The following is a 25858-nucleotide window of genomic DNA, read 5'->3' as shown; positions in this document are numbered from 1 at the left end:
GCCACACTGGTGGCCTGTCATTGACTAGAGACATTCAGCCCGTTTCTCCTGATAGATCCTAGTACTCACTATTTCTATGTCGAGTGTCCCAGCTCTTTAAATAAGTGACTTTAAATATCGGAACTTAAGTTCTGTTAAATCATATGTATTCCCGGACATTCCCTCAGTGGCCCTTTAACGGCTGAGCCATCTTTCCAGCCCGCCCTCCATTACTCTTCCACATTATTTGCTAGAAATGACTGGCTTCTCTGGTGACTTTCTACATTTTTTTTCCTTAAAATCTTGAATTTGTTTTCTCCTCTCTTCACCGATGGTATTAGACTCTTACAGGATTCTTCTATTGCCGCAATGCACTGTTGTTTGTAAGTGAGAGGTGAAGAGACCTGCGCTGGCAACTCAGCCACCAGTGGCCTTCATCCTGGGGACAGGGATCACCAGGCTGGAGCTGTGGGCGCAGATTACACATGGCAAGTGGGATGGAGTTGGCGGGTTCCATAGGCTTCTCTGATGTGCTGATCCGAGTCACTCTAGTGGCTCTGTGCTGTGAGGCTGTGACTGTTTGTTGGGCGCCTGACACACGGCAAACAGGCTGAGCCTACCATGTGAGGACTATGAAGAGAAAGACGGTGGTGCACAACGAATTTAATCAGCTCTCCCTAAAGCAGACTGGCTGGTCCACTTACCTAGGGCATCCAAACTGAACGGTCGGTTTCTAAAATGCTGTGTGTAAGTTCTCAGTCAGCATGTACATACATGTCACCAGGTAGAGAAATGGCATAAAGGAAATGAATTGTGCTTGTATAAATGTTATAAAAATCTAAACATTTCTCCTTTCTTTGAGAGTATAACATTGTTTCCTAATAAAGAAATTACCATTTTACTTATTTTGAGCACATACAGGAACATAAATGAAGTGGTACCTATTTATAACCCTCCTATACACACAGAAAGAATGGTGCTTTTAATTGTATTTAAAGATGAGAGCCAGGCAGTGGTGGCGCATGCCATTAATCCCATCACTGGAGAGGCAGAGGCAGGTGGATTTCTGTGAGTTCGAGCCAGCTTGTTCTACAGAGTGAGTTCCAGGATAGCTAGGGCTGTTATTTAGAGAAACCCTGTCAGGAAAAAAAAGAAAGAAAATGCAAAAACAGAAGAACCCAATAAATACAAAATAACACATTTCATAAATATTACCATTTGAAGTATATACATAGTTCTATTATTTTGCTGTATTCATAAGGCTAGGCAACCATCATCCTTTTCTAATTCTGGAAGGTTTTCCTCACCACCAACAGAAACTCTGACCTAGCAGTTGCTTCCTTCTTCCTAGCTCTAGACACTACAGCTCTGCTTTCTGACCTCATGGGTTCCTCCACCCACATAATAGCACTTATTTTCTTTTATGTTGAAATCACTCTGTTTTATAATGTGTCAATTCTGTTTCCATCCATCAACTGATGAATGTTTAAAATTTTACATTTTAAAGAACCTGTTAATATTGGTTTTTTTTTGTTTTTTTTTTTGGTTTTTTTTTTTTTTTGGTTTTTCGAGACAGGGTTTCTCCGTGGTTTTGGAGCCTGTCCTGGAACTAGCTCTTCTAGACCAGGCTGGTCTCGAACTCACAGAGATCCGCCTGCCTCTGCCTCCCGAGTGCTGGGATTAAAGGCGTGCGCCACCACCGCCCGGCCCTGTTAATATTGTAAAACTTTAAATTTAGCTTCTGTCATGAAGAATTGAATAATAGGAGTCTTCTCTATTCTTAATGGTTTAGACTTAATACTTCAGAGTGACAATTTCCTATTTAGCTATGGTGAACATTTGTCTGCATGTGTTTTTATAGGCATATGATTTTACATTACTGTGTACTCAGGAGTGAAATTACATGGTCACATTGTAATTCTCTGTTCAATATTGGAGGGCTACCAGTTTGATTTCCAAAATAAGGATAATATTATGTTCTCTAGTGATAGAGTTTTTAATCATAAACTATGCCATTGGGTCAGCATTCATTTACCCTTTGTTCCTGCTGTAATGTTTTTAACCTCCACCTTAAGTGAAATGCGCACGCTATTTCTAAGGGAAACTAAGCAGTATCTCAGCTGTGCACTGTGTGACAGAGTCTTTGTCTAGAAGTCAGAGCATCTCTATGTAGCACAGTGGTTGGTGCTTAAGTTCAGGCCAGGTCCTGCCACTGTGCGCCTCTCTGCTCCCATTAGAGTGAAATCCCTTGTTGCTCCTCTCTGCAGCCCCATTTGACACTAACTGAGGCTATGCCTTCCTTCATTCATTTCCTTCTCTGCTGTCCTCAAACGATCCTTCCTACTTGATGGCTTTCTGTTTCGTGATAGCCTGTCAAACTCATCCCTGCTTTCACAGGACCAAGGAACCGATTCTTCTGCCCATGAATACAAGAGTTCCTGTGTTCAGGGCTGTGGTGGTGCTGAAGCAAGGGGCCAATAGGAAAGAATAACTGGCCTGAGTGCTCCAAGTAGCTTCTTACAGTTTCCCGGTTATAGTCAGTCTGCATGAGAAAGGAAAGCAAACGAGATTGGTAAAATTGGTTGTTTTTAAGGACGTGTCCTCATGGAAGTGTAGAATTGATTAGTGTGAACAAGATGGATTGTGTGACTCTTTTATTTATTCAAAATGCACTTTTTTCTCAGTCACAAATAAAATGCAAGTCTTTTTGGCACAGTATAATAAATAGACATAAAACTTTTTGAGGAGCACAGTCTTGTATGTATATGCCCTTGCAGGCAAATTGTAAGTATGGCTTTTTATTTTAAAGATACTATGTATGGCCCAGGCAGGAGGCAGAGAGAGGTGGATCTCTGTGAGTTCAAAGCCAGCCTGATCTACACAGTGAGTTCCAGGACAGGCTCCAAAGCTACAGAGAAACCCTGTCTCAAGAAACAAAATAAAGCAACAAAAAAAGATATAATGTATGTTATAGAACCTTGAACTTTCCATGAAGTCGAGTAGTAGAAGTCCTTTATATTCTTGAATGTTTTATACTGTAAACTTTTTCTTTGGGGAGGTTATTGGATTAGCCTAAACTCTTTAAGAAAAAGGGTGCCCTTATCTTTTCCCCTTATCTTGGTTATTGATTTACAATTATTACCTTATAAAGTATTTATAAATTTATGGCTCTAACTTTGTGCCAAGTTGAAATTCCTGAGGTTCTGTCTAGAGAATGTAGCAAAGTCTAAAAGTGATGCATGTGTGTGCACGAAGATCTGCATTGCTGTGTTCCGGCTTAAAGACACAATGTTAAGTTTAGGAATAGTTCCCTTCGGTAGTCAGCATTTAACCTCTGTGGGTAAGAAATGTGAATTAGAAGTTTTTGTTATGTTTCACATAATTCTGAACAAGTATTTAAGGGGCAGCATAAATTTTTTATTTATTTGTTTTACTTTGCTGAATTTATTCTAGGTTGGTTCTTACTTGAAATCTCCAAAATTCCCTATTTGGATTGTTGGCAGCGAAACTCACCTCACCGTGTTTTTTGCCAAGGTAGGCTTGTAGGGACTTTATTTTCTTCAGAATGATACTAGGCAACACGCAATACTGTATGTCCATATTTAGTTTGATCTTTGTTCAGATGACAGTTCAGCCAGTGATAAATGCAATGTTTCCCAAAAATCTTATCAGTTCGCACTACAGAAAACACTGTTACTTTGCTAAATTCAGAGTAATCTCAATTAACTCCTTCATGACTCAGTTGCCATTTTCTTATTTCTGCTAACTCCAGGGCTCTGTTTTTTTGTTTTGTTTTGTTTGTTCAGAATTCACTGACTTTTAGATTCTTATGTAGAACTGTTTCTAAATCTAACTTGTTAAGAAGACGTAGTATTTTCCACAGTGGGGTGGGCGGTAGGAGCTTTGCCATCAGATTCCTTCATTTAATCCCTAGCTGTGCTTCTTCTCAACATCCCCTGTGTGTTCAAAGTAGGGTTTCATAATAGTACCTAGTTCTCAGAGTGTTGTCAGCCTTGACTCTAAAGTACAGAACAGTGTCTGGCACAAGGTGAGCGAGCGTTCAATAAATCTCAGTACTTGTTACTACTGTGGGCACGGTCATTATTCAGCAACAATCAGATGCTGAAGTAACAAGGGGGATATAAAAGTGTATATTTTCAAGGTCCCTTACTCAAATGCACTTTTCTAATTATTCCAGGAGAGTTTGGTAGCATGATTCTTCCAGTGTAAGGTTGCTTCTGTAAAACTTTTATAAATTTCACTGAACTGATAATCTCAATTTTTATTTATTTTCTTCCTGCTTTTGTTGTGCTGACCAAAGTTCAGGAGCTTGTAGATGTAGATTAAGGTCCATGTTACTTGAACACAGACAGGCCATGAGTAAAGCTGTGTGAAATACAGGCCTGATATATTATCTTAAGTCTGGAACTTGCTGTTTTTCTCTCAAAGTGGGGAGAACAAAGTCAAACACAGAAACAGAAAACTCGTAATTCTGAACACATATTCCATCAGTATGTGTTCCTAGGGGGAAAAAAGGAGTTTAAATTTACATGAAATGTGTTTTTAAAACTATTTTATCTCTAACCCCATTCTCTAACCTTAGGATAACTGACAATACTGTACAAGTGGGTTTGTGGGCATGGGGAACTTGGGCTCTCATATAGCCAAGGCTGATGCTGTGTAGACCTAGGCTTCCTCAGTGGAAAGCTGCGCAAATAGTAAATGAAACTATTACCATTTATTGGGTTCAGTTTCAGATATTTTAAGATATAAAGTTTCTGTATATTCTTCACTTCATAAAAAAATGCTGAAAGTTTAGCTATTCATGGAATTATAAAAAGAAACCATTCACTATTTGGTTTAATCTTTTTTAAATACTTCTGTATTTGAACTATCATTTTTGGCCATATTTTGGCTATTTTGTTTTGTTTTGAATTTTTGTCTGTTATTTTATGCTTAATTTATTCACTTTAATATATCCTATGACCCCAAGGAAACATAAGAACATAAATTTCCATCCCAAGAGCTTATTAGAAACAAACTATAAAATTATATAAAATTGTCCTATGAATTGTTTCTCTAAGACTGGGTCTGTGTCTCGGGGTTTTTACTGGTTGCAGTTAGGCTAGTTCGCTCTTTGCTCACAGATGTCAGCAGCGTATAAAGAAGCACTGTTTCTTGTCTGCACTGTATGTGGGCTGCAGGTGTGTTCCTTTCTTCCTGTGCTCAGTTATCAAATGTTTTCTAGGGATAGTTTGTGCCTGGAATTATGCCAGGTGCTGTGAGTACAGTGTTAGACAGACAGACAGACATTGTTCTTGCTTCTGTGGAGTTGTGTGTGTATCCCAAAGGAGGAGACTGCAGCTAAGTCTCCACATTCAGAAATTTTCAAGAGTCAGGTACATAAGACCTTGGGAATTTTTCTGAGTTTTGAAAAGCCGAGCTGTTTCCTAGAAGAATTAATACGTAAAGTGAGCACTGGGGTAGCAGTGAGATTAAACTGAGGGAGGGAGCAAGAACTTTTGCTACTTAGAAGAGGTGGGGCAAATAAATGTCTGCAGAAGGAAAGGCTGGAAGAAAAGAGCTGGAATGCTCGCAGCCAGGGAAGCAGGCGTGCGATAATGCCGGGAAAGCAAGTGCAGTGCATTGCTGCTTAGCCCAAGAGAACTCATAACCACTACACTTGGTGAAAATTTGGCTGGTACAAGTTTAGGAATGGTAAAACAAAGAACAAGTTTAAATTTGCATTTTCAACAGATCACTATGGGTAGTAGAAGACAGACATGTTGAAAAATAACCCAGGTGATTGGTAAAACAAATTTTTATCATATTTTTGGTAAGTGTTATAATAATGGAATAATTTCGTCCAGGGTAATTTTTTTATTATTCTTTGAGATTTTATGCATGCATACAATGTATTTTTATCATCATGCACATATCCATTCCTTCCTCTAACTTCTTGTGAATAATCTATCCCCTTCTTTTCCAATCCCCCCCCCCCCCTCTTTTAAATAATCCACTGAGACTAGTTTGTGCTGCCCGTATGTCAGGGGCTATGGGCATCCGCTGTATCATAGTCTGTCTACTAGGGACCAGCCCCTAAGAGAACTGGCCTTTCCCTCTGCACTCTAGGTAGCTTCTCTGCTGAGGGTGGGATCACGCTAGAGTGTGGTTTGCTGGCTTCATCTTCTGCAGGTCTTATGTAGGTAACCACAGCTATGCAGCTGTTGCATTCTCTCTTTACTCTTTTGGCAATTTTCAGGGGGCTGCCAGTCAGCTCCCAAATAAATATACATGGAAATTTATTCTTACGAATTCCCAGCCTTAGCTTGGCTTATTTCTAGCCATCTTTTCTTAACTTAAATTATCCTGTCTACCTTTTCCTCTGAGCTTTTACTTTTTCCTTATTCTTTATATCTCTTCTTTTATTCTTATTCCATGTCTGACTGTGGCTGGATGGCTGGCCCCTTCTCTTCTCACTCCTTGATCTTTTCATCCCAGATTTCTCCTATTTATTCTCTTTCTTTGCCAGCCCCACCTATCCTTTCTCCTGCCTTGCTATTGGCCATTCAGCTCTTTATTAGACCAATCAGATGTTTTAGACAGGCAGAGTAACACAGTTTCACAGAGTTAAACAAATGCAACATAAAAGAATGTAGCACATCTTTGCATCATTAAACAAAAGTTCCATAGCATAAGCAAATGTAACACATCTTCAACTAATATTTCACAACACAACTGCTGTGTGTTTATGAGTTCATTGACCCTGTCATGTCCAGAAGACAACTATTTGGTATGGTCCTTGCCACACTCTAGTTCTTACCGTCCCTTTTATGGCTAAGTACTTCATAGACACTTATTGGAAGCTCCTTTGTTGAAACTCAGAACTGCCCAGATCTATATACATATTTAGGGGGCAGTTTGATACTGTGTTCATTTAGCAAAATAGTAGCATTAAGTTCACTCCTGATTGTGGGACAACATGCACAAATATCTATTCACTACAGATGGTACCACAGTAAGAATACCACCAAAGCCCAACTTGGTAAACCAATAGGCTTTATTGGGGTTATTTACTGGAGTCAGAGTGGGTGAGTTGTTACTTAAAGGAGCAAAAAATGACCCCCAAACAGCTGTATCACCAAAAGCTCATCCCAACATGGATGACTCCCCAACCTAAGTGATAATTCATGAAAGCTGGAAACCTGGAGTTCACTGCACAACTTTTAGGCAGCTTAATAGGATCTCTTTTCCAGATAGCTTTACTGGTCTGCCACTTCCAGGCAGCTTGTCTCCTCTGTCCCTTTTAGGCAGGCCAGCTGGTCTAGGGGTGTCTTTTAGCAGTCTTTGTGCTTTCATAATAAGCTGAGGGAGTAAGGGGCCATTGCATTTAGTCAATTTTAAGGACTTTGAAGCTTCCATGTTGTTTATTTATGGAGTCTTAAAAATTTTCCCTCTATTTCTGCAATAGCAGCAGCTCTTAACCATAAGCCAACTCTATAGCCCCTGAGTCATGAATTTTTAACTGGGTGTACAGTATTAAACATGAATTCCACCTTGTATATCAGGTCTCAAAATGTACAAGAAGGCTTTTAATTACTCCCATAACAAGCATGCCACTACTGCCCTTGCAGGGACTTCTTGCCTAGCAGATAGGAAATAGGACTCCCAAGAGGGTAAGACTATTGATGCCTTTTCTTTCCCTAGAAACCTGCATTTTACATCTCTCATTATGCAATTTGGTCAATAAAATGTAATTTTCTAACTCAAAAAAAAAATCCCTCTAGAATATCCTGAATCTTAAGGAGCTTTCCTCTAAGACGGACATTTATAAATTTCAGAAAATTGCTGCAGGACACCTCAGGCCATGGATTCTTGGTCAGATATTTATAATATCATGCATCCATTTCCTCTCATGGAGCAGACCTTAAATCTAATCAGAAAGCAATTGGCTATCCCTATAACATCTTTGCCACAATTGCACTTCTGGACTTATCGTTCCAAGCTGGTCATCATTGTAGCTCACAGTATCTACAGCTGCATAAGACTGTTAGTGACTTTTCTCTCTAGAAGCCTACTTAGATTCTTCCCATAAATACTGTGAAAGCTATCCATTCCTCTGAAGAAACTTCTTTTTCAGTACCAGCTTGATTTCTCCATGCCCTGTGACCAAAGTGTGTAGTATGTTCAACAGTGGGCTATCACCATCACGTGAGCAATCTAGAGCACTGCCAATAGATTATATTGTTTGGGGTGGGGGTCCCTGAGAACTCTGACGAACTACTTGAAGAAAATACCCCTCATTTGGCATTAGCTTTTTATTTGGTCCCCGGGAACTCCATGACCAACAGATTAAGGGGAAGCACCCCTCAGTTGGCATTAGGCTTTTTATTTGGTAATCTAGAACTAGGAACATTATCCATTTTGTAGAATAATGTGAATTTAATCCCTATGATATATGAACTTTGTGTGTGTGTGTGTGTGTGTGTGTGTGTGTGTGTGTGTGTTTAGGAAACGTATAAAATAAGTTTTCATATGACTTCTAATTACCCCCCTCCCTATGCCCTCTTCTGCCCTACCTTTCCATCCCATTCCCTACTTACACTCTTTCCTCCCTCATTCCCCTATCAACTGCCCTGTTTTTTACACCTCTCCTTTAAAATATGTCTTTCCCTATTCTTCCACCCTTAACCTGATATTTCCCTTCCCCAAAGTGGACCCTTGATTTGTTTCAGTGGAGTGCATGAATGAGAGATTTGCTTCCTGAGGTAAAATGACAGGTCTTGGTGAGGCTTTTGGGTTTGGTAGACAGGTAGAAATGTCTAATGAGATATGCATGTCTAATGATTAGACCCCAGAGACGCAAAGTTGTATGTTTGACAACTATGTTATTTTTTAATATTTTTATTGTTTATAATTTTTAAATTTAAATATATTTTGATCATGTTCTTCTCCTTCCCCAAGTCATTCACGATCCTTTACCCCTCCATACAACCACCCAACTATAAATTCTTTTTTAAAAAACAAAAATCCAATACAACAAAACCCCCAAAACTAGAAACCAAAACACCAAATTCTAACCAAATAAAAACATGCCAAAAAGAAAAAGAAAAACAACCAACTATGGAGTCCATTATATGTTGGTCAACCACTCCTTAAAGATGAGGCCCGCCCTGGAGTGGTTGATAAACCCAGTGTTGCTCTGTTAGAAATACCTCCCAACAGGTAGGTATAAATGACAATTTAGTTGTTGAACTTTACCCTAGTGGCTAGATTGTCTTTCATTCATTCTTTTTTTTTAATATAACAAAACAAAAACTGTCACTTTGGAGTTGGACAGGACAAACGAACAGAAGGAAAAGAGCCCAACGGAAAGCATAAAAATGAGAGACCCACCCATTTGCATACTCATGAATCCCATAAAAACACTCAACTGGAAGCTATAATGTATGCACAGAGGACCTGCAGGCCTTGTGCATGCTGTTTCATTCTCTGAGTTCACATGACCTTTTCTGTATTGATTTAGAAGGCCATGTTTCATTGGCATTCTCCAACCCCTCTGGCTTTTATACTCTTTCTACCTCTTCCTCAAGGTCCCTGAGCTCTGAGGGGAAGGAGTTGATGGAGACATCCCATTTAGGACTGAGTGTCCCAAGGCCTCTCACTTTCTACATAATGTTTGACTGTGAGTCTCTATATTTGTTCCCATCTTCTGCAAGAGAAAGCTTCTCTGCTAATGGCTGAACAAGGCACTGATCTATGAATATAACAGAATATCGTTAGTAGTTTTTTTGTTGTTTCTTTTGTTAGACCAGTATTATTTGGTTTTTACTCTAGGTTCCTGGATTATCTAATCTCTGGTTCTTGGCAACCCAAAGTAGAGCTGGGTATAGGTTCTGTCTCATGGAGTAGGCCTTAAGTCAGATCAGTTCTTGATTGGCTCCTTACACAAGCTTTGTGCCACCGTTGCCCCACCACATCTTGCAAGCAAACACTGTTGTAGATCAAAAGGTTTGTGACGGAATTGATGTTTACATTTCTCTTTTGGTGGTGTGCAGTGTACCTTTACCAAAGCTGCTAGAACATAGGGGCAGAGGTTCTATATAGGCACCAGCTTGACATAGTTGTATAGGTTTTATAACTTTGTTATTCTTAATTTGCTCACTTATGATTCAAAGAGTTTACTTAACATTTATAAGTCAGGTGGCTTTGAGATTGGGGCAATGGAAGACAAATATGTAGAGAACTAGGTAATAGCTACTCAGTTATCACTTCCATATTGAATTTTCTTCCAAGGGTACTGATAGGAGACAGTCTACTATAGATAATACATGCTATAAACATTGTTCAAAATAACTGTCAGAACATTTGGCCCAAGTCCCATTTTTATTCTAAAAGATTTTTAAGAAGGAAAGCTCAATTCTAATTTTGTGTGCCTGAGTAAACAGAAATAGTCAAGTTTATATAAATTATCTGAACACCAAGTAATAGCCTATATAACTTAACCTTGTCTATGGTGGGAAAAGATATGTATCAAGCTAGTTAATAATTTTACAGGCATTAGTAATAACATTAAATACACAAGTGACTCAAAGAAATTTTATAAAAATCAAGAAGATTGAAACATATAGAAATAAACTTTGCTTTACTAAAAATAATTGCCCTTACAGATGTAGTTTGAAAGCTTGGTTTAAACATATAATGAGAGGCTTATCCTAATTTCTAGATTGTCTTATATGTTCTGTATATATGCCATTAAATTATTGCAAAAATGTAAACTTTATGTATTGGACTCTTTGTAAATAGAAATGGCAGCTATGTTGTGTTTCACTCTGAAAATGAAGAAGGAAATTGTAACTACATGCTAAAATTAAGCTAAAGGGCAAACTGGTGTTTCATTCAGTAATAACATGTAGTTTCTATGTGTTTTGTTATTTAAAGTATTTTAAACCAATGATATTCCAATGTGTATATAGTGAATCATTGTAGTATATTTTAAAAAATCACAATATTTTTCACAATACATAGTTTCATGGATGACACTGAAAATATACCAGTCTCTAGTTGTTAATGCTTTTGGCTGATTTCTTTTTACATAATTTTAAGTAAGAATTTGCATATTTACCTATAAGATAAGCAAAGTTTTTTTAAAAAGATAAGCAAACATCGTGACCCATAGATTTAATGAGTCATAGACTTAATGACCAACTTTTCCATCACTTTCTTTTCTAGGAAAAAAAAAACTCCTTTACATTGAGGCTTCAGTTTTATTGCAAATTGTAGTTTGTATTTATTCATTTTATTATATTTTCTACCCTTATTTCTAACCTAATTAGACACTTTTTATATGTGTTATCAAAATAATGGGCTTAGTTTGAAATTAATAGCTTAGTATTTCGTTTTTATAATAGTACGTCTTTGTTTTCTAACTCCAAAAGAGGTGTTATTTATACTGGTAAATTGTACAGTGCAGAGAGCAGTGATGCAAGCTGAAGAGTCCAGCCTAATTTCACCATGGAAATAGTAACTGCCTGAGCTACCCTAGGAAGTGGTTGTTTTTGTTTTTGCAACTTTTTATCCCAAACAAGAATCTAGTTAAGCTTTCTACATTGTAGTTTATATCTATTTATCTATTTTGAATTAGAACTTTGGTTCTCTGATTGTGGTTTTTTAAATTGAGTTTATTGTATTTTATATTTATAGAAAACCTATTGAACAAATGGTAATTATCACTTACTTTGAACTCGTATTATTCTTGGCTTCATGTAATACTTTGTTGTGAATAGAGGAAAACTATAAATTTTAAGTAAATGAGATAAGGGAATACGATAATTGAATCTAATAAATTATTAGCAGTTTTAATAGAATGGAAAGATGGTTCAGCAGCTTCGAACACTTGGCTGGTCTTGAAGAGGACCGTTTGATTACCAGCACCCACATGGCAGCTCACAACTGTCAAATTCCGGGTCCTACGGATCAGCATCCTCTTCTGACCTCAGCAGACACCAAGCATACATGAGATGCACCAACATACATGCAGACACTAATATACATACAATTACAATAAATAAAAATCTTTTTTAAAAAAGGTCATCTTACAGCACTGTTTTTACTTAGGTCAGATTTTACTTGAAGCACGGGAGACGTGGGAAGTGTAGACTGTCTTCAACTGCAGACTGTGGCAACGTTGTGAGCTGCATGACCTAGTTTAAGCCTTGGGCCATTTTAAAGCAAGTGCTGTTTGTTAAATGTTATAATTTCCCTAAATTTGTTGTGGAGTCTTTTAAATACCAATTCTAATGCTTGTAAGTAACAGTTTAGTCAGCTGAGATTCCAATATTACTGAATAAAAGAACTTTGAAAAGTAGCCATAAATGAGCAGCATCAAAATAAGGAACAGGGTTAGGATTGCTGTTGTGGTTTGAAGGTCAAGAGAGAAGCTTCTGTCTCCAGTGATAACCTGTCATCTGTCTGGGTTTTTTCTGTGATAAGATCTGAACTGACTGATTCTGAACTCACTAGTCATCATGTCGTGTGTGAGTTGCTCTGTCGCCTCAGACTTACTTCAGTGCTGTTGGTGTCTCTTTCTGACCCACAAGAGAGAAACTTTTTATATAATTGTAAGAAATTTCGATTACCAGTTGATTTTATTGAAAATCAATAATAAAATGAATTTAATCATTTTATGAACTTATTAGATAACCATATTGAAAATTTATTACATATTCTACGGAATATGAACTTCCCGCTGTGTTTAATAACTCATCTGTTCTGATATACGAGTGGTCCTCTTAAAGATCTAACTAAGCGTGAGCTTGTGTGAAAAGCAAAGGTGATCCTGCTCTTACTGACACAGTATCTTAGAGTCTGTTAGGGAAACTCACTAAAGCCTCCCTGTGTGGACTGGAGATTGATTCTTGTCTTAGGGGAATGTCATAGAATCTCCCTGCAGGAAGGAGCCTATGGGAACTGCAAGTAGTCAGGTGGCAGAGTTCCCACAGGGCCTTCTAATGGGGATGTAGGCAGGTAAGACACAGTGAGTAAATGGACTCTTTCAAGAAGGAAACTTAACTCCTATTAAGTTGAATGAAGAATTTTTCATGCTAGCCATCTGAGCTTTGGCAGAACAAAACCTTTAGATCTACAGAAGGGAATATGCCCTGTGGGCATGGGTCTCCAGCCCTCTCTCTGGTGCCTGTGTTGACAACTTCCTAACTGCACAAGAGAAAGTCCCATGAAACCATGCTTAAACTCCCTTTGTCTTTTGAATTGTTCCCTTTAGTATGAGAAAGTAAAGCTAGCTCTTATTAGACAAGGCTGCATAATGGATAATAATGTGTGTTCAGTATTCTCTTTGTGGAAGTACTGCTCCATGCTTCCTTAGTTAGCGCATTTCTCTAGACCCACAAGTCGAGTCCTCTCATAAAACGTGCTTGCCTACCTAAAGTCTGCAGGTAGCCAAGCTGAGCGGCCAGGCATTTGTCCGCCTAGCTTGCTCTTTTCTAACTATCATTTTTACTCGTGATTCCTTGTCTTTTTTTCATAATTGGGCTTAAGGAGCATTTTCTTAATTTCTTCTTTGAAAACTAACTATAAGGTTAATATGCATTGGTAACAGAACTATAGATTTTAAATTAATACTTTAGATATTATCAGATATCTTGTGTGTGTGTGTTTTTTAATTTACTTATTTATTAAGGATTTCTGCCTCCTCCCCGCCACCGCCTCCCATTTCCCTCCCCCTCCCCCCGATCAAGTCCCCCTCCCTCATCTGTTCGAAGAGCAATCAGGGTTCCCTGACCTGTGGGAAGCCCAAGGACCGCCCACCCCTATCCAGGTCTAGTAAGGTGAGCATCCAAACTGCCTAGGCCCCCCCAAAGTCAGTACATGCAGTAGGATCAAAAACCCACTGCGATTGTTCTTGAGTTCTCAGTAGTCCTCATTGTCCGCTATGTTCAGCAAGTCCGGATTTATCCCATGCTTTTTCAGACCCAGGCCAGCTGGCCTTGGTGAGTTCCCGATAGAACATCCCCATTGTCTCAGTGTGTGGGTGCACCCCTCGCGGTCCTGAGTTCCTTGCTCGTGCTCTCTCTCCTTCTGCTCCTGATTTGGACCTTGAGATTTCTGTCCGGTGCTCCAATGTGGGTCTCTGTCTTTGTCTCCTTTCATCGCCTGATGAAGGTTAATATTCAGGAGGATGCCTATATGTTTGTCTTTGGATTCACCTTCTTATTTAGCTTCTCTAGGAACATGAATTATAAGCTCACTGTCCTTTATTTATGGCTAGAAACCAAATATGAGTGAGTACATCCCATGTTCCTCTTTTTGGGTCTGGCTTACCTCACTCAGGATAAGTGTTTTCTATTTCCATCCATTTGCATGCAAAATTCAAGAAGTCCTTGTTTTTTACTGTTGAGTAATACTCTAATATGTATATATTCCATACTTTCTTCATCCATTCTTCCGTTGAAGGGCATCTAGGTTGTTTCCAAGTATTATTAGATGATCTTTCTGTGCATTTTACCTAAGTATGGGCTAACTATTGCTAATCCAAAACAGGGACTAAATTCTTTTTAAAGTCACTTTAAGTTTTCTTTCAAGATTGGGGTGATTTTTATGGTTTTAATTTTGCTCTGGTTTGGGCTTATAAAAATCAATCTCTCTCACTGTGTGTGTGTGTGTGTGTGTGTGTGTGTGTGTGTGTGTGTGTGCGCGCACGCCATGTTTACACACACACGGTCTCATCTTTGACTTTTCCTATAATAAAGCACTTTTTTATCAAGAAAGAACATATGAATACATATTACTATTTAAACAGAAAATACATAAAATACATTTACTTTAATGCAAAGGAGAAACACCGCAGTCTTTCATCTATTAGACTGTGACCTAGACTAAGTCTTTCTTTCTTTTTCTTGGTGGAGGGGGTTGTTTTTTGGTTTGGAGTTTTTTGTTTTGTTTTGGTTTTGGTTTTGGTTTTTGGTTTTTCGAGACAGGCTTCCTCAGTAGCTTTGGAACCTGTCCTGAAACTAGCTCTTATAAATCAGACTGGCCTCAAACTCACAGAGATCTGCGTGCCTCTGCCCTCCTCCCCCTATGCCACCAACGCCTGGCACAACTTTCTTTCCAACTGATAGATGAGCCAAAGTAAGAATGAGGGACTAGAGAAGAAAAAAGAGAAACTATGGGTGTGTGGATTGAGAGACTGGGAATATGCTGAACGTGAAGGCCAAGAGCTCTTATCATAATACAATATTAGAAGTAGATCTGAGCGATAAAGTCCTCTTCATACTTATAAAATTATTCAGGGAAGTTTTGGTTTAGTTCCTTGTTGTAAAATATGAAACTTGAGAATTATACCCTCACTGAAGTGTTTTCTTTTAGGATTATAAAACACACTAAATTACGTAACATTCTGTATTTCTGTTCAAATTTGGTCCAGAAATACATTGAATATTAACCTGCAGCCCAATTTTCTGTGTGGATCCCTCAGCCATGGGTCTTTGTGCTAGGAACTGTGCTTCTTCACCGCACTTTACCCAACAAGGTTGCCAGCAGGATCAAGAGAACACAGTGTGCTCGTTTGTTCAAGCTAATATCTTGCTGGTTTAGCATGGAATGTGCTTTTATTTCTTGATGCTTGGAATTTAGACACAAGGCATCAAGTAATTTTCTTTACGTTCCTTCTTTACATTAACACTGGGAAGTTAATGTAACCCTTCTTGTTCCCTCAACTTTACAAACGATAATAATACATTTCTCAGTTTTCATTTGATGAGTATTAACATAATGCTTTGTTTATATTATCCACCAGTTCATTCCCCTAAATGAATTATTCTGCTTGTACTTTTACTTAAATACTATTTTACTTCTTTATTATAACTTGCTAATTTATACGTATATAAATTTGTGGAATGCAAAGTAATGTTATGGTTTATCAACACCCTATGGAATAATTTAGATCAAGTTAGTTAGTGTCCGTGACCTCCAGTTCTTATCATATTTGGGGAGGAGAGTTAAGATTTACGTCTTAAAAGTTTTACAGTGTGCAGTCGTCTACTCTGTACTCATCATAGTGTGGACTAGAACTAAAAGGGACACCTTCCCTCATTCTGGTGTTTCCTCCTCGGATCCCGGGTCTCCCCAGTCCTTCTAACCCCCAGGTCCTGTAATCAACTTTCTGCTCCATGCTTCTGAGTTCACTTGTAGAGTTTATATATCAATGACAAGAAGAAAAAGTTGCCCTTCTATGCCTGACTTAATGTAATGGAATGGTTTCCGGTTCTGTGTGTAGTGATGGAAATGGCCATGTTTCTCTTTGCAAGACTGAGTAGTATTCCATTGTGTGCTACATTTTTTTAATTTGATTATCTGTTGTGAGACATTTGACTTGTTTCTATAACTTGTTCACATGACAGGATGGATAACTCTTTGACCTTGAGTCCTAGGGTTGTACCAGAGTGGGATTGCTGGATTTTCAAAGAACTTCTGCACAGTTTTCCATACTGGCTGCAGTGTTTTGCATTAATTCCTTACTACCATGGCGGAGCTCATTCTCCTTCCTTGCATGCACTTGCCTTTTTCTGACAGTGGCAAGATGATTTCCCATTCTGGCCATATATTGCATTTCCCTGAGTTACGTAAGCTTTTTTTTTCTTTTTCTCATGAATTCCATGGCCTTCTGTGTGTCTTGAGAAATGTCTATTTGTTTACTTTCCTACTTTTTAAATTGAGTTTTTGTTTTCTTACTACTTAGTTTGGGATCCTTATATATTTAAAGTAGTAATCCTTTATGAGATTGTAGGGCTTACAAATATATCCTCATTAGTGGGTTTTAAATTGGGTGTGATCCCCTTTGACTATTGTTGGTTTTGATTCCTGGGGGTTTGAGTGAGATGATAGAATCACTGCCATGACCAAAGTCATTTAATTTTCCCCTATTGTTTTCTTCTAGCAGTGTTATAGTTCTTGTTGTTACATTTAAATCCAATCCATCTTGAAGTATGTCCATATGTGATGTGAGCTAAGGGTCCAATTTCATTCTTTTACTTGTGAAAATCCAGTCTTCTCTATACTATTAAAGAGATCATTCTCTGGGCCTATGAATAGATTTTTATAAATTATTACTTTGTGTGCGTGTGTGTGTGTGTGTGTGTGTGTGCACGCACATGTACACACACACAGAACTTAGAAAAAATTTCAAGAGTCCATTTTCTCCTCCCACCATGTGGTTCATGGAATTGATTGTAAGCCTTGGCTGCAAGCATCTTACTCACTGAGCTATATTGATGGTATTATTTAAAATCAGTTGGTATTCTAAGATTACTTTCTGGGCTCTCTGTTCTGTACAACTGTCTCATGCCACACTGTTTTGACAATACTATACTGTCATCCACATTTGTTCTTTGTGTTCCTCATTGCTTGGCTATTTAGGACCTTCTATGGCTCTTTTTGTGGAAATTTAAAAAACATTTTTTCTATTTCTATTAAAAATAATTGTAGAGTTTTAATAGCTATTACATTGAATCTACAAATCATCCTGGACACTATGAACATTTTAACACTTAATTATTCTGCTTTATGATCATAAGGGATTACAATGAATAATAACATACCAAAAATTAAGTAACCCATGAAAAATTAATTTCCTTGATAATTACAACTATCTAGTTTTATTTAAAAATAAAAAACCCAAAATCAGTGCGGAATGCTTTCAAACTCTGTGAAACAAGCATTGTCCTGACATCATAAGTAGACAATAGCACCAAAAGAAAAGTCAGGCAAGGTTGTATACAGGAGGCTTGGGGAGGAGGAACTTAGTTCCAGACCAAGAAGACAAATGGAAGGAAAGGAGGGAAGACAGGAAGCCAGTGTTCTTGATGAACATAGATGCAGAATTCCTCAACAAATGTGAGCACATAAAATTCAGCTGCACATAAAACAGATCATCCACTATGACTAAGTGCATTGTGTTACAAGAGTATGCCAAGATATACTAATCAATAAATGTGGCATATCACATCAAAAGAATGAAGAATACAAACTATATGATTATCTCATTAGATGTGGGAGGAGGGGCAAAAGTATTTGACAGAATTCAGTATGTTTAGATGATTGAAAACTCTCGCCAAAATTTTTATAGAAGGAGCTCATCTCAGCACAGTAAGGGCCATATACAAGTAGCCCATGGATTCTCAATAGTGAAATACTGAAAACATTTCCTCTGAGCTGTGGAAGAGAACAAAGACATCTTCTCTCATTCTTGGGTTCCCCATAGTGTTGAATATCCTTGCCAGAACAATCGAGCAAGAGAAAAAGGCACCCAAAGTAGAGCAAGTATAGTCACTGTGCTGATGATATGTTCTTACATAGGAAACACTACAGACTTCATGGAAACACTGTTGAAGCTAGCCAACAAATAGAGTGCAGTTCAGAAAGAAGTGTTCCTATATAACAACAAGGAACTGCCTGAGAAATCAAGGGAACAAATTAATAGCTACCAAAAAGTGTCCAGGCATAATTAAAACAAGGAGTAGAAAGATCTGTACAATGAAAACTGTGAAACATCAGTGACAGCAATTAAAGCAGCAAATACATGGGAAGACGCTCCTTAGCCATGAATTGGGAAAATTAAAGAGTTTTATTTTTTAGATAAGAAAATCTTGATTATGTTTTTCTCCTCTCAATTGAGATTATAGCCAAGAGCAACGACTATATTGGTGATGAGAGTTTTAAAAAATATTGTTCAAGAGGCTGGTGATGTGGCTCAGTTAGAACGCTTGGCTAGCATTCAAGGAGCTCTAGATTCAACCCTAGCATGCTATAACTAGGAGAGAGGTACATACCTGTTATTCCAGCACTCAGGAGGAGGGTGCCAGAGGACCAGAGTTCAAGATCAAACTCAGCTTCATAATGAGTTTGTGACTGTGTCCAAAAAGAAAAAAAAAAAAAACATTGTTTGAAATAAGTAAGCAAACATAATTCACAAGTCTCTACTTCCTGCCAAAATTATACATGCATTCTTCCTGTGACCCAGTAGCCCACTGTAGATCTCTCTTATAATTATACATGCATTCTTCCTGTGACCCAGTACCCACTGTAGATCTCTCTTATAATTATACATGCATTCTTCCTGTGACCCAGTACCCACTGTAGATCTCTCTTATAATTATACATGCATTCTTCCTGTGACCCAGTACCCACTGTAGATCTCTTATAATTATACATGCATTCTTCCTGTGACCCAGTACCCACTGTAGATCTCTCTTATAATTATACATGCATTCTTCCTGTGACCCAGTACCCACTGTAGATCTCTCTTATAATTAAGCCTACATAAAATTATATCTTCATGTTTGCTTGATACATTCTTTTTGATAGCAAAAAATTAAATATAGCCCGTGTATCCAGCAAGTAAAGAACTAAATCATGAATTCAGAACAGCATTGAAAATTAAACCAAAGAAGACATTACTTGGTGTGTGCATATGGTCAGAATAGCAGAAAATGCAGAAAAGGCCTCTGTCTGGGATGGAAAGCAAGAAATATAATCTATATTACTGAATTGTTTAAATTAGCAAGTCCTCTTTCTTATTCATTTTTTTGGAATACATAAAAACAGGTAAGGTCTTGTGCAATTTCTTTGTTTTGATTCTGATTCCTAATTTTTCATAACAACAGAACATGCCATTCGATCCTGAGGAGGTTAGACCTCAGGGTCAGGTGAGAATTCAATTACTGCTTCTTTTAGTTCTTTTTCCATAAGTGAGATACGAAAGGGTGAGGATAGAAGTTAAGATTAATTGTCCATAAAACATTTTAAATTTTACTATTTATACTTCATACCTGTTGTCTTTTGTTGTCTAGTTTGATTTGGTTTGAGATGGCCGAGGATTTGAGATAGTGTGAAGGAATACCTGTTCTCTGATGAGGTGACTCACAGAACACAAATATAGGTAAAAGCTTGAGAGAAGCTATGACTAGACATCAACTACAGGGCCCTCAATTCTGCATTCTTGTCCATCAGAACTAGGACTTCACAATGGCTTAGATCTGTTCAGTGAAGCTGTATGAGGAAACACTGGGCTTCTGGGTGTAGTCTGAGCAGTGATGCCCACTGTGATGAAGAAACTGCCATCGGCTGTCTCCTTGGAAGCTAAATTAGACATGCAGAACCTTCTGCATGTATTACATCCCACTTACAGAGTGGCATTTATCATTATAGTATAATGTGTGATTGTCCGTATTAGTCTTTGCGGTTAGCTCAGTCTCTGTTCTAATCTCATAGTTTCCATTCCTTGAAACTGTTGTATTTTCTCTTAGTTTTGATTTGTTGAAAATTAGAATATATTTGAAGTTATGCATTTCTTTACATATACAGTAATATAAAACACACAAATTATGGGTTCTTTGCATACTGTATTTTATATTGTTTGCTTTTATAATGTTGGCATGACATCCTCTCCATTTTCTGTGGTTTAAGTGTCATTTCCATCCTTCAGAAGTAAAAGTAAGCACTAGAGAGCTGGTGGTTTCTCTGGCCACTCGCATTGGCTATATTGTAGCCCAAAGACTCTGACTCCAAATGTCATCATTTCTCCACCTCAGCCAAGTGTTTAATGTTAATATGATGGTGTTGCAACTGACTGGCGGTATTCATTTTATTTTTTAGGATATGGCTTTAGTTGCCCCTGAGGCGCCTTCTGAACAAGCCAGAAGAGTTTTTCAAACCTATGATCCAGAAGGTAAAACATCCTATATTGATACTCAGATTTTATTCAAAAGATGAGTTGGATTACTGAATGGAAGATGAATGTGTCAATTCTTAAAAAGAACTTAGAGGAAGTGATAAAATGAAAACAGAACACACAGGACTGTGGCTGCCGTCAGATTCTGCCACTGAACAATTGCATTTCCTGGGACCCTGAGTTAAAGGTGATTTTATCTTTTGATACAGGATGTCAAAAAACAGGAATCACCTAAGTAATATTTTTCTTATTTAACTGATCCAAATGAACACTAAATAAGCAGATCAGGTGCAAGAGAGATAACTCAGCAGTTAGAGCACGAATTGCTCTTGCGGAAGATGTAGGCCTGGTTCCCAGTACCCCTGTCACTCCAGCTCTGGAGTATCTAACACTTCTGGCCTACACACACACACACACACACACACACACACACACACACTTGCAGTAAAAGGTAATTGAAAAAATCTTCATGTGGAAGAATATCATCCTTCTGACCATGTGTTTATTCTACCAAAATGAGTTCTGAAAACTTTACACGTGTATCATTTAACTGTCTACAGTTACTGTTACCTGAGGAGTCTCAGTGGCCTTTTGTTTCTGTGCTGAAGAAAACATTGTGCCTGAACCCTACATCTCCCTCCCTTAAAGACAACTTCAAATGAACTCCTTCACTTCTGTTGTAAACCCACATAAAACCTAAGTTGTTAGGTCAGGGCATTCCTTCAGAGCCCTGAAGAGCTTCAGTTGTTGTGTTCTCTGTCTTCTGCTTTAAGATCTTAGTTCTTGCAAATCTGCCCCGTTTCCTCTTAGCAAGGCTCCTCTCTCGGGCTCTGCTGGTACTGCCTCATCAGGAGCAGGTTGGTTTGTGAGTGAAAACACTGAAAACGAAAATCTGTTGCTGTTGAAGGCCGCTTGTTTGTTCCCAGCTGCTCAGACCTGAAATAACCACACAGAAACTATATTATTTTCAATACTGTTTGGCCAATAGCTTAAGCGTATTTCTGGCTAGCTCCTGTATCTCCGTTAATCTGTGCATCTCCACCTGGCTGTGGCTTACTGGCAAAGTATGGCATGTCTCTGGCGGTGACTCCATGCCTTCTCCCTGACTTTGCCTCCTTTCTCCTGGCATTTAGTTTAGTTTTCCTTGCCTAGCTCTACTCTGCCCTGTCAACAGGCCAAGGCAGTTTCCTTATTCCCCAGTGGTATTCACAGATACAGAGGGGAATCCCACATCAATCCGTTTCAGTGCTTAAGCCTTAAGCTTGGTTACAAGAGCAGGGGTGAGAAAAGGAAACTCATCTTCATCATGGCGGATCCTGTATGGAAAGCTTTACCTAGTAAAGGAAGAAGAACCTATTCAGTTTATATAGCCCTGCCAAACAAGCTAACAAACATACAAATTTGAAGATGAAAACCTTTTTACTTAAAATGTTCTCCCTCTAGTAGAAATTTGAATTATATTACTTAACATGGATTGTATTTTATTCCTCACAATTATACTCAAGTAAATGAATGAACTTTGTGCTGGCAGGCCAGCCACCACTGATAGCAGCACTTCTATGAGACCATATCTTGCACCTGCTTTTCTTAAAAATTTATTTTTATTTTGTATTTATGTGTCTGTGTGTATGCCAAGTGTATGTGAGAATACCACACAATTCAGGTATTCTCTGAGGCCAAAAGCGGGTTTCAGGTGCTCTGGAGCTAGAGTGACAAGTACTCGTGATTCACCCAGTAGGAGTCCTGGCAAAGGAGCAAGTGTTCTCACTACTCAGCTGCTCTCCAGCCACTACATATCCATCTTCTAAATATAGCGGAGACTGCTGTGTGTGAGTAACATTACAGCTTATAAAACGTTTTACCTCCACAAATATGCTAAAACAAATCGTGCTGCCATGCATGGGACTGAAGATAAGACTCAGGGAAGCATTTGCTATGCTGACATAAGGAACTGAACTCAGCTCCCCAGCACCCACATTAAAAACTAGCCATGGTGTGTGTGTTTGTGATCTCACTGCTAGGGATGCAGAGACAGGAAAATCCTGGAACCTAACAGTCTGGCCAGCCAGTCAAGCTGAATCATCAAGCTCTGGATTCAGTGAGAGAACCTGCCTCAAAAATAAGGTGGAGAGGGGAAGAGGTGGAAAATTTTAATTAAAAATAAATAAATTAGCTGGGCGGTGGTGGTGCACGCCTTTAATCCCAGCACTCGGAAGGCAGAGGCAGGCGGATCTCTGGGAGTTCGAGGCCAGCCTGGTCTACAAGAGCTAGTTCCGGGACAGGCACCAAAGCTACAGAGAAACCCTGTCTCGAAAAACCAAAATAAATAAATAAATAAATAAATTTAAAACATTTAAAAAATAATAAAATAAAAAATAAGGTGGAGACACCCACCACCCACCTCTGACCTACACACACATGAATACATGCTCATACCCACACCAACACCCACAAAAACTTTGCTATGCATCTAGAATATAGATTATTAACATTTTTTGCCAAGTTGCTAAACTTTGTATGCATCACTTTCAAGGCTTCATATGTATTTTGTATATCTAAGAACCAAGAGTAGATTCTAGGTGTTCTAAACCACCTAATGTAGACCCTTCTAAACATTACCAGTGTCTTTTTTACAGCTACAGACATAGAAATGCTCCCACCATTCTAAAGTGGTTGACATTAGACTGCTGCTAATAATTTGGTATTGACTTTCCTTTTGCTTGAATAATTAGAGCAATCTGTATTTCAGATTCTTCAGGATTATAGAAGCCAACTACTTATTTTGATGTCGAGCAAACTTATAGGATCAAAAGTATATTTTTGAATAGTTAGTTTCTCATTTGGAAATGCTATCAAAATTTTAATCTTAGTTCTGCTTTATTATACCACTTTAACTACTTGATAGGGTTTCAGGATTAAATCACAAATTAAGAAATAACAATAATGAAAACTGCTCAGAACATAATGAGAATGATTTACCAAGCAGCAAACCCATATGCATGAACTTTTAAGGAAGTCTATAGTATTTTGGTTTGTTTGTTTGTTTTCACTTTTTTGGTTTTTCAAGACAAGGTTTCTCTGTTTATCTCTGGCTATCCTGGGACTCAGTCTGTAGATCAGGCTGGCCTGGAACTCACAGAGATTTGCCTACCTCTGCTTCCCTGAGTGCTGGAATTAAAGGCATGCTCCACAACCGCCCAGCTGGAAGTCTAGTTTTATCTGCTGATCATGTTGTGGATCTGGGCTTTGCTCTCAGGCACATGCTATACTGGGATTCTACAATAGCAATACAATTGAAAGAATGGAGCTAGACTTCTGAAAGGGTCTGGACAGGGCCAGCAGGGAATTTTTTGTTAGTCTTGCTGAGATGCAAAATGTGAAGTAGACATCAGTGATAGCCAATAAGCACAGGGACTTTTTCAGATGATTCTTCCTGTTTGCTGGCAGCCAAAATCTGGTTCATGATTAGAGATTCTGAGCTTGGAGCTGTGACTTTTAACTAAACAAAATAATTTTTTCTTTTTTTTTTTTTAAAAAAAAAACAAGCTTAGAAACTTGAATGTCTTTGAAGGTGCTCTCAGTTACTTGTCTTTTTTTTTTTTCTGGTGTTTTGAGACCGAGTTTCTCTGTGTAACAGCCCTGGCTGTCCTAGAACTCCTCTCTAGATCAGGCTGGCCTCAAACTCACAGAGATCCTCCTGCTTCTGCCTCCTGAGTGCTGGAATTAAAGGTGTGCACCACCACCGCGCTGCCAATTACTTTATTCCTTAGACCTCACAGTATTTGTAGCTGGACAAGCTGTAGTTACACTAGTCCTTCACATTAAAATGTGAGCATTTTCAGTTATCACAAGTGACCCAGATCATTTTAGTCCAGGGCAGTCTGCCTTGAAAAGGGTGAAGTACTGCTCAGGATGATTACAATGCAAAAGGTCTTTATATAGCCTCTTTCCTGCCTAGTAGACTATTAAAATAGGTATCCAGAGTGAGCAGCTGCTCACTTTATCTGTAGTTTGTTGCATGAGTAGGACTTTTAGACAGGTTTCTTAGAAAATTGTCTAATTGTGAAAAAGACATTAACTGTCCTACAGGCATTTTGTTTGTATCATTAATTTTGACATTGCTAGAGTTTGGGTCACTTTCTATACCCTTTTGTATATATACACTACCATTTTAGTTATTGACATTTAATTTCTTTAAATTTTGTTTAATTATCATCAATTATTTCAATATTTCTTGTTAAGATTTGTGTCCCAGGTTTAGGTCCATTCTAGAGAAGTGTCTGAGCTGCTGAGAAGAAATGTGTATTCTTTGGTGTTTGGTGGATATCTGTGGTGCCTGTTAAGACCATTTGATGTATGATGTCGTTTAATTCTAATGTTTCTTTGTTTATTTTTTTGTCCAGATGGCCTGTCTCTTGGAGAAAGTGGGGTATTGAAACCACATACTATTAGTGGATTAACGATAGCCTCTGTCTTTAATTCTAGAGGTGTGCTTTATGAAATTGGCTGCCCCAGTGTTTGGTGCATTTATGTTAAGGATAGTAATTGTGATGTCCTCTTGGTTGATTGTTCTTTTTGTTATAATCAAGTATCTTTTTTTTTTGTTCTGTCTGTCTGATTAGTGTTAGTGTGAAGCCTGTTGTCAGATATTAGGATAGCAACGTCTCTTGCCTGGTCCCATTGATTGGGTACTTTTTTCCATCCTGTCACTCTAAGTGGTCCCTGTCTTAACATTAAGTTTTCTTGTAGACAACAGGTAGATGGATTTTTGTCTCTTGATCCAGTTAACCATAGTGTGTCTTTAGATTGGAGCTTTGAGGCTGTTAATATTTTAAATTATTAATGAGACTTAATTTTTAAGGTTATTAATGAAAAGTGTGTATGGAACACAGATATTGTGTTGTTGTGGTTTGTGTTTTTGTTGTTGGTTGTACTCTCTTGGGTTTTTTTTTAGTAATTATTAGTTAATTTTCTTTTTACAGTATCTTGACTATGCTTATTCCTCTCTTCAGTCCAATGTATATCTTGTATTTTTTTAGGCTTGGTCTGATGAATATAAAATTTTTAGACTTTGGTATCATAAAGTATTTGGTATTTTTATTTCTCCTTCAACTCTGACAGACAGCTTTGCTG

General features: G+C 38.2%; 1 protein-coding gene across 5 annotated transcripts in view; it reads left to right on the top strand.

Annotated features, from left to right (window-relative positions):
• The window catches only part of Mindy3 (MINDY lysine 48 deubiquitinase 3), a 72862-nt gene that overhangs the window by 33394 nt on the left and 13610 nt on the right, over positions 1 to 25858 (top strand). For 4 of the 5 annotated variants that reach the window (XM_041630851.1, XM_041630855.1, XM_041630854.1 and 1 more), the window contains 2 exons: positions 3433 to 3513; positions 20650 to 20722. In XM_041630851.1, coding sequence (XP_041486785.1) covers positions 3433 to 3513; positions 20650 to 20722 — 154 coding nt within the window. The remainder of the gene's footprint in view (positions 1 to 3432; positions 3514 to 20649; positions 20723 to 25858) is intronic. The other variant, XM_041630852.1, reaches the window with a different exon arrangement.

Source organism: Microtus oregoni, unplaced genomic scaffold (assembly GCF_018167655.1).
Source record: "Microtus oregoni isolate MIOR12 unplaced genomic scaffold, Mior012 000035F_ref0000213, whole genome shotgun sequence".
Classification (NCBI taxonomy): domain Eukaryota; kingdom Metazoa; phylum Chordata; class Mammalia; order Rodentia; family Cricetidae; genus Microtus; species Microtus oregoni.
Note: the sequence above shows the minus strand (reverse complement) of the source record. Positions and strands in the feature narration are given on the sequence as shown.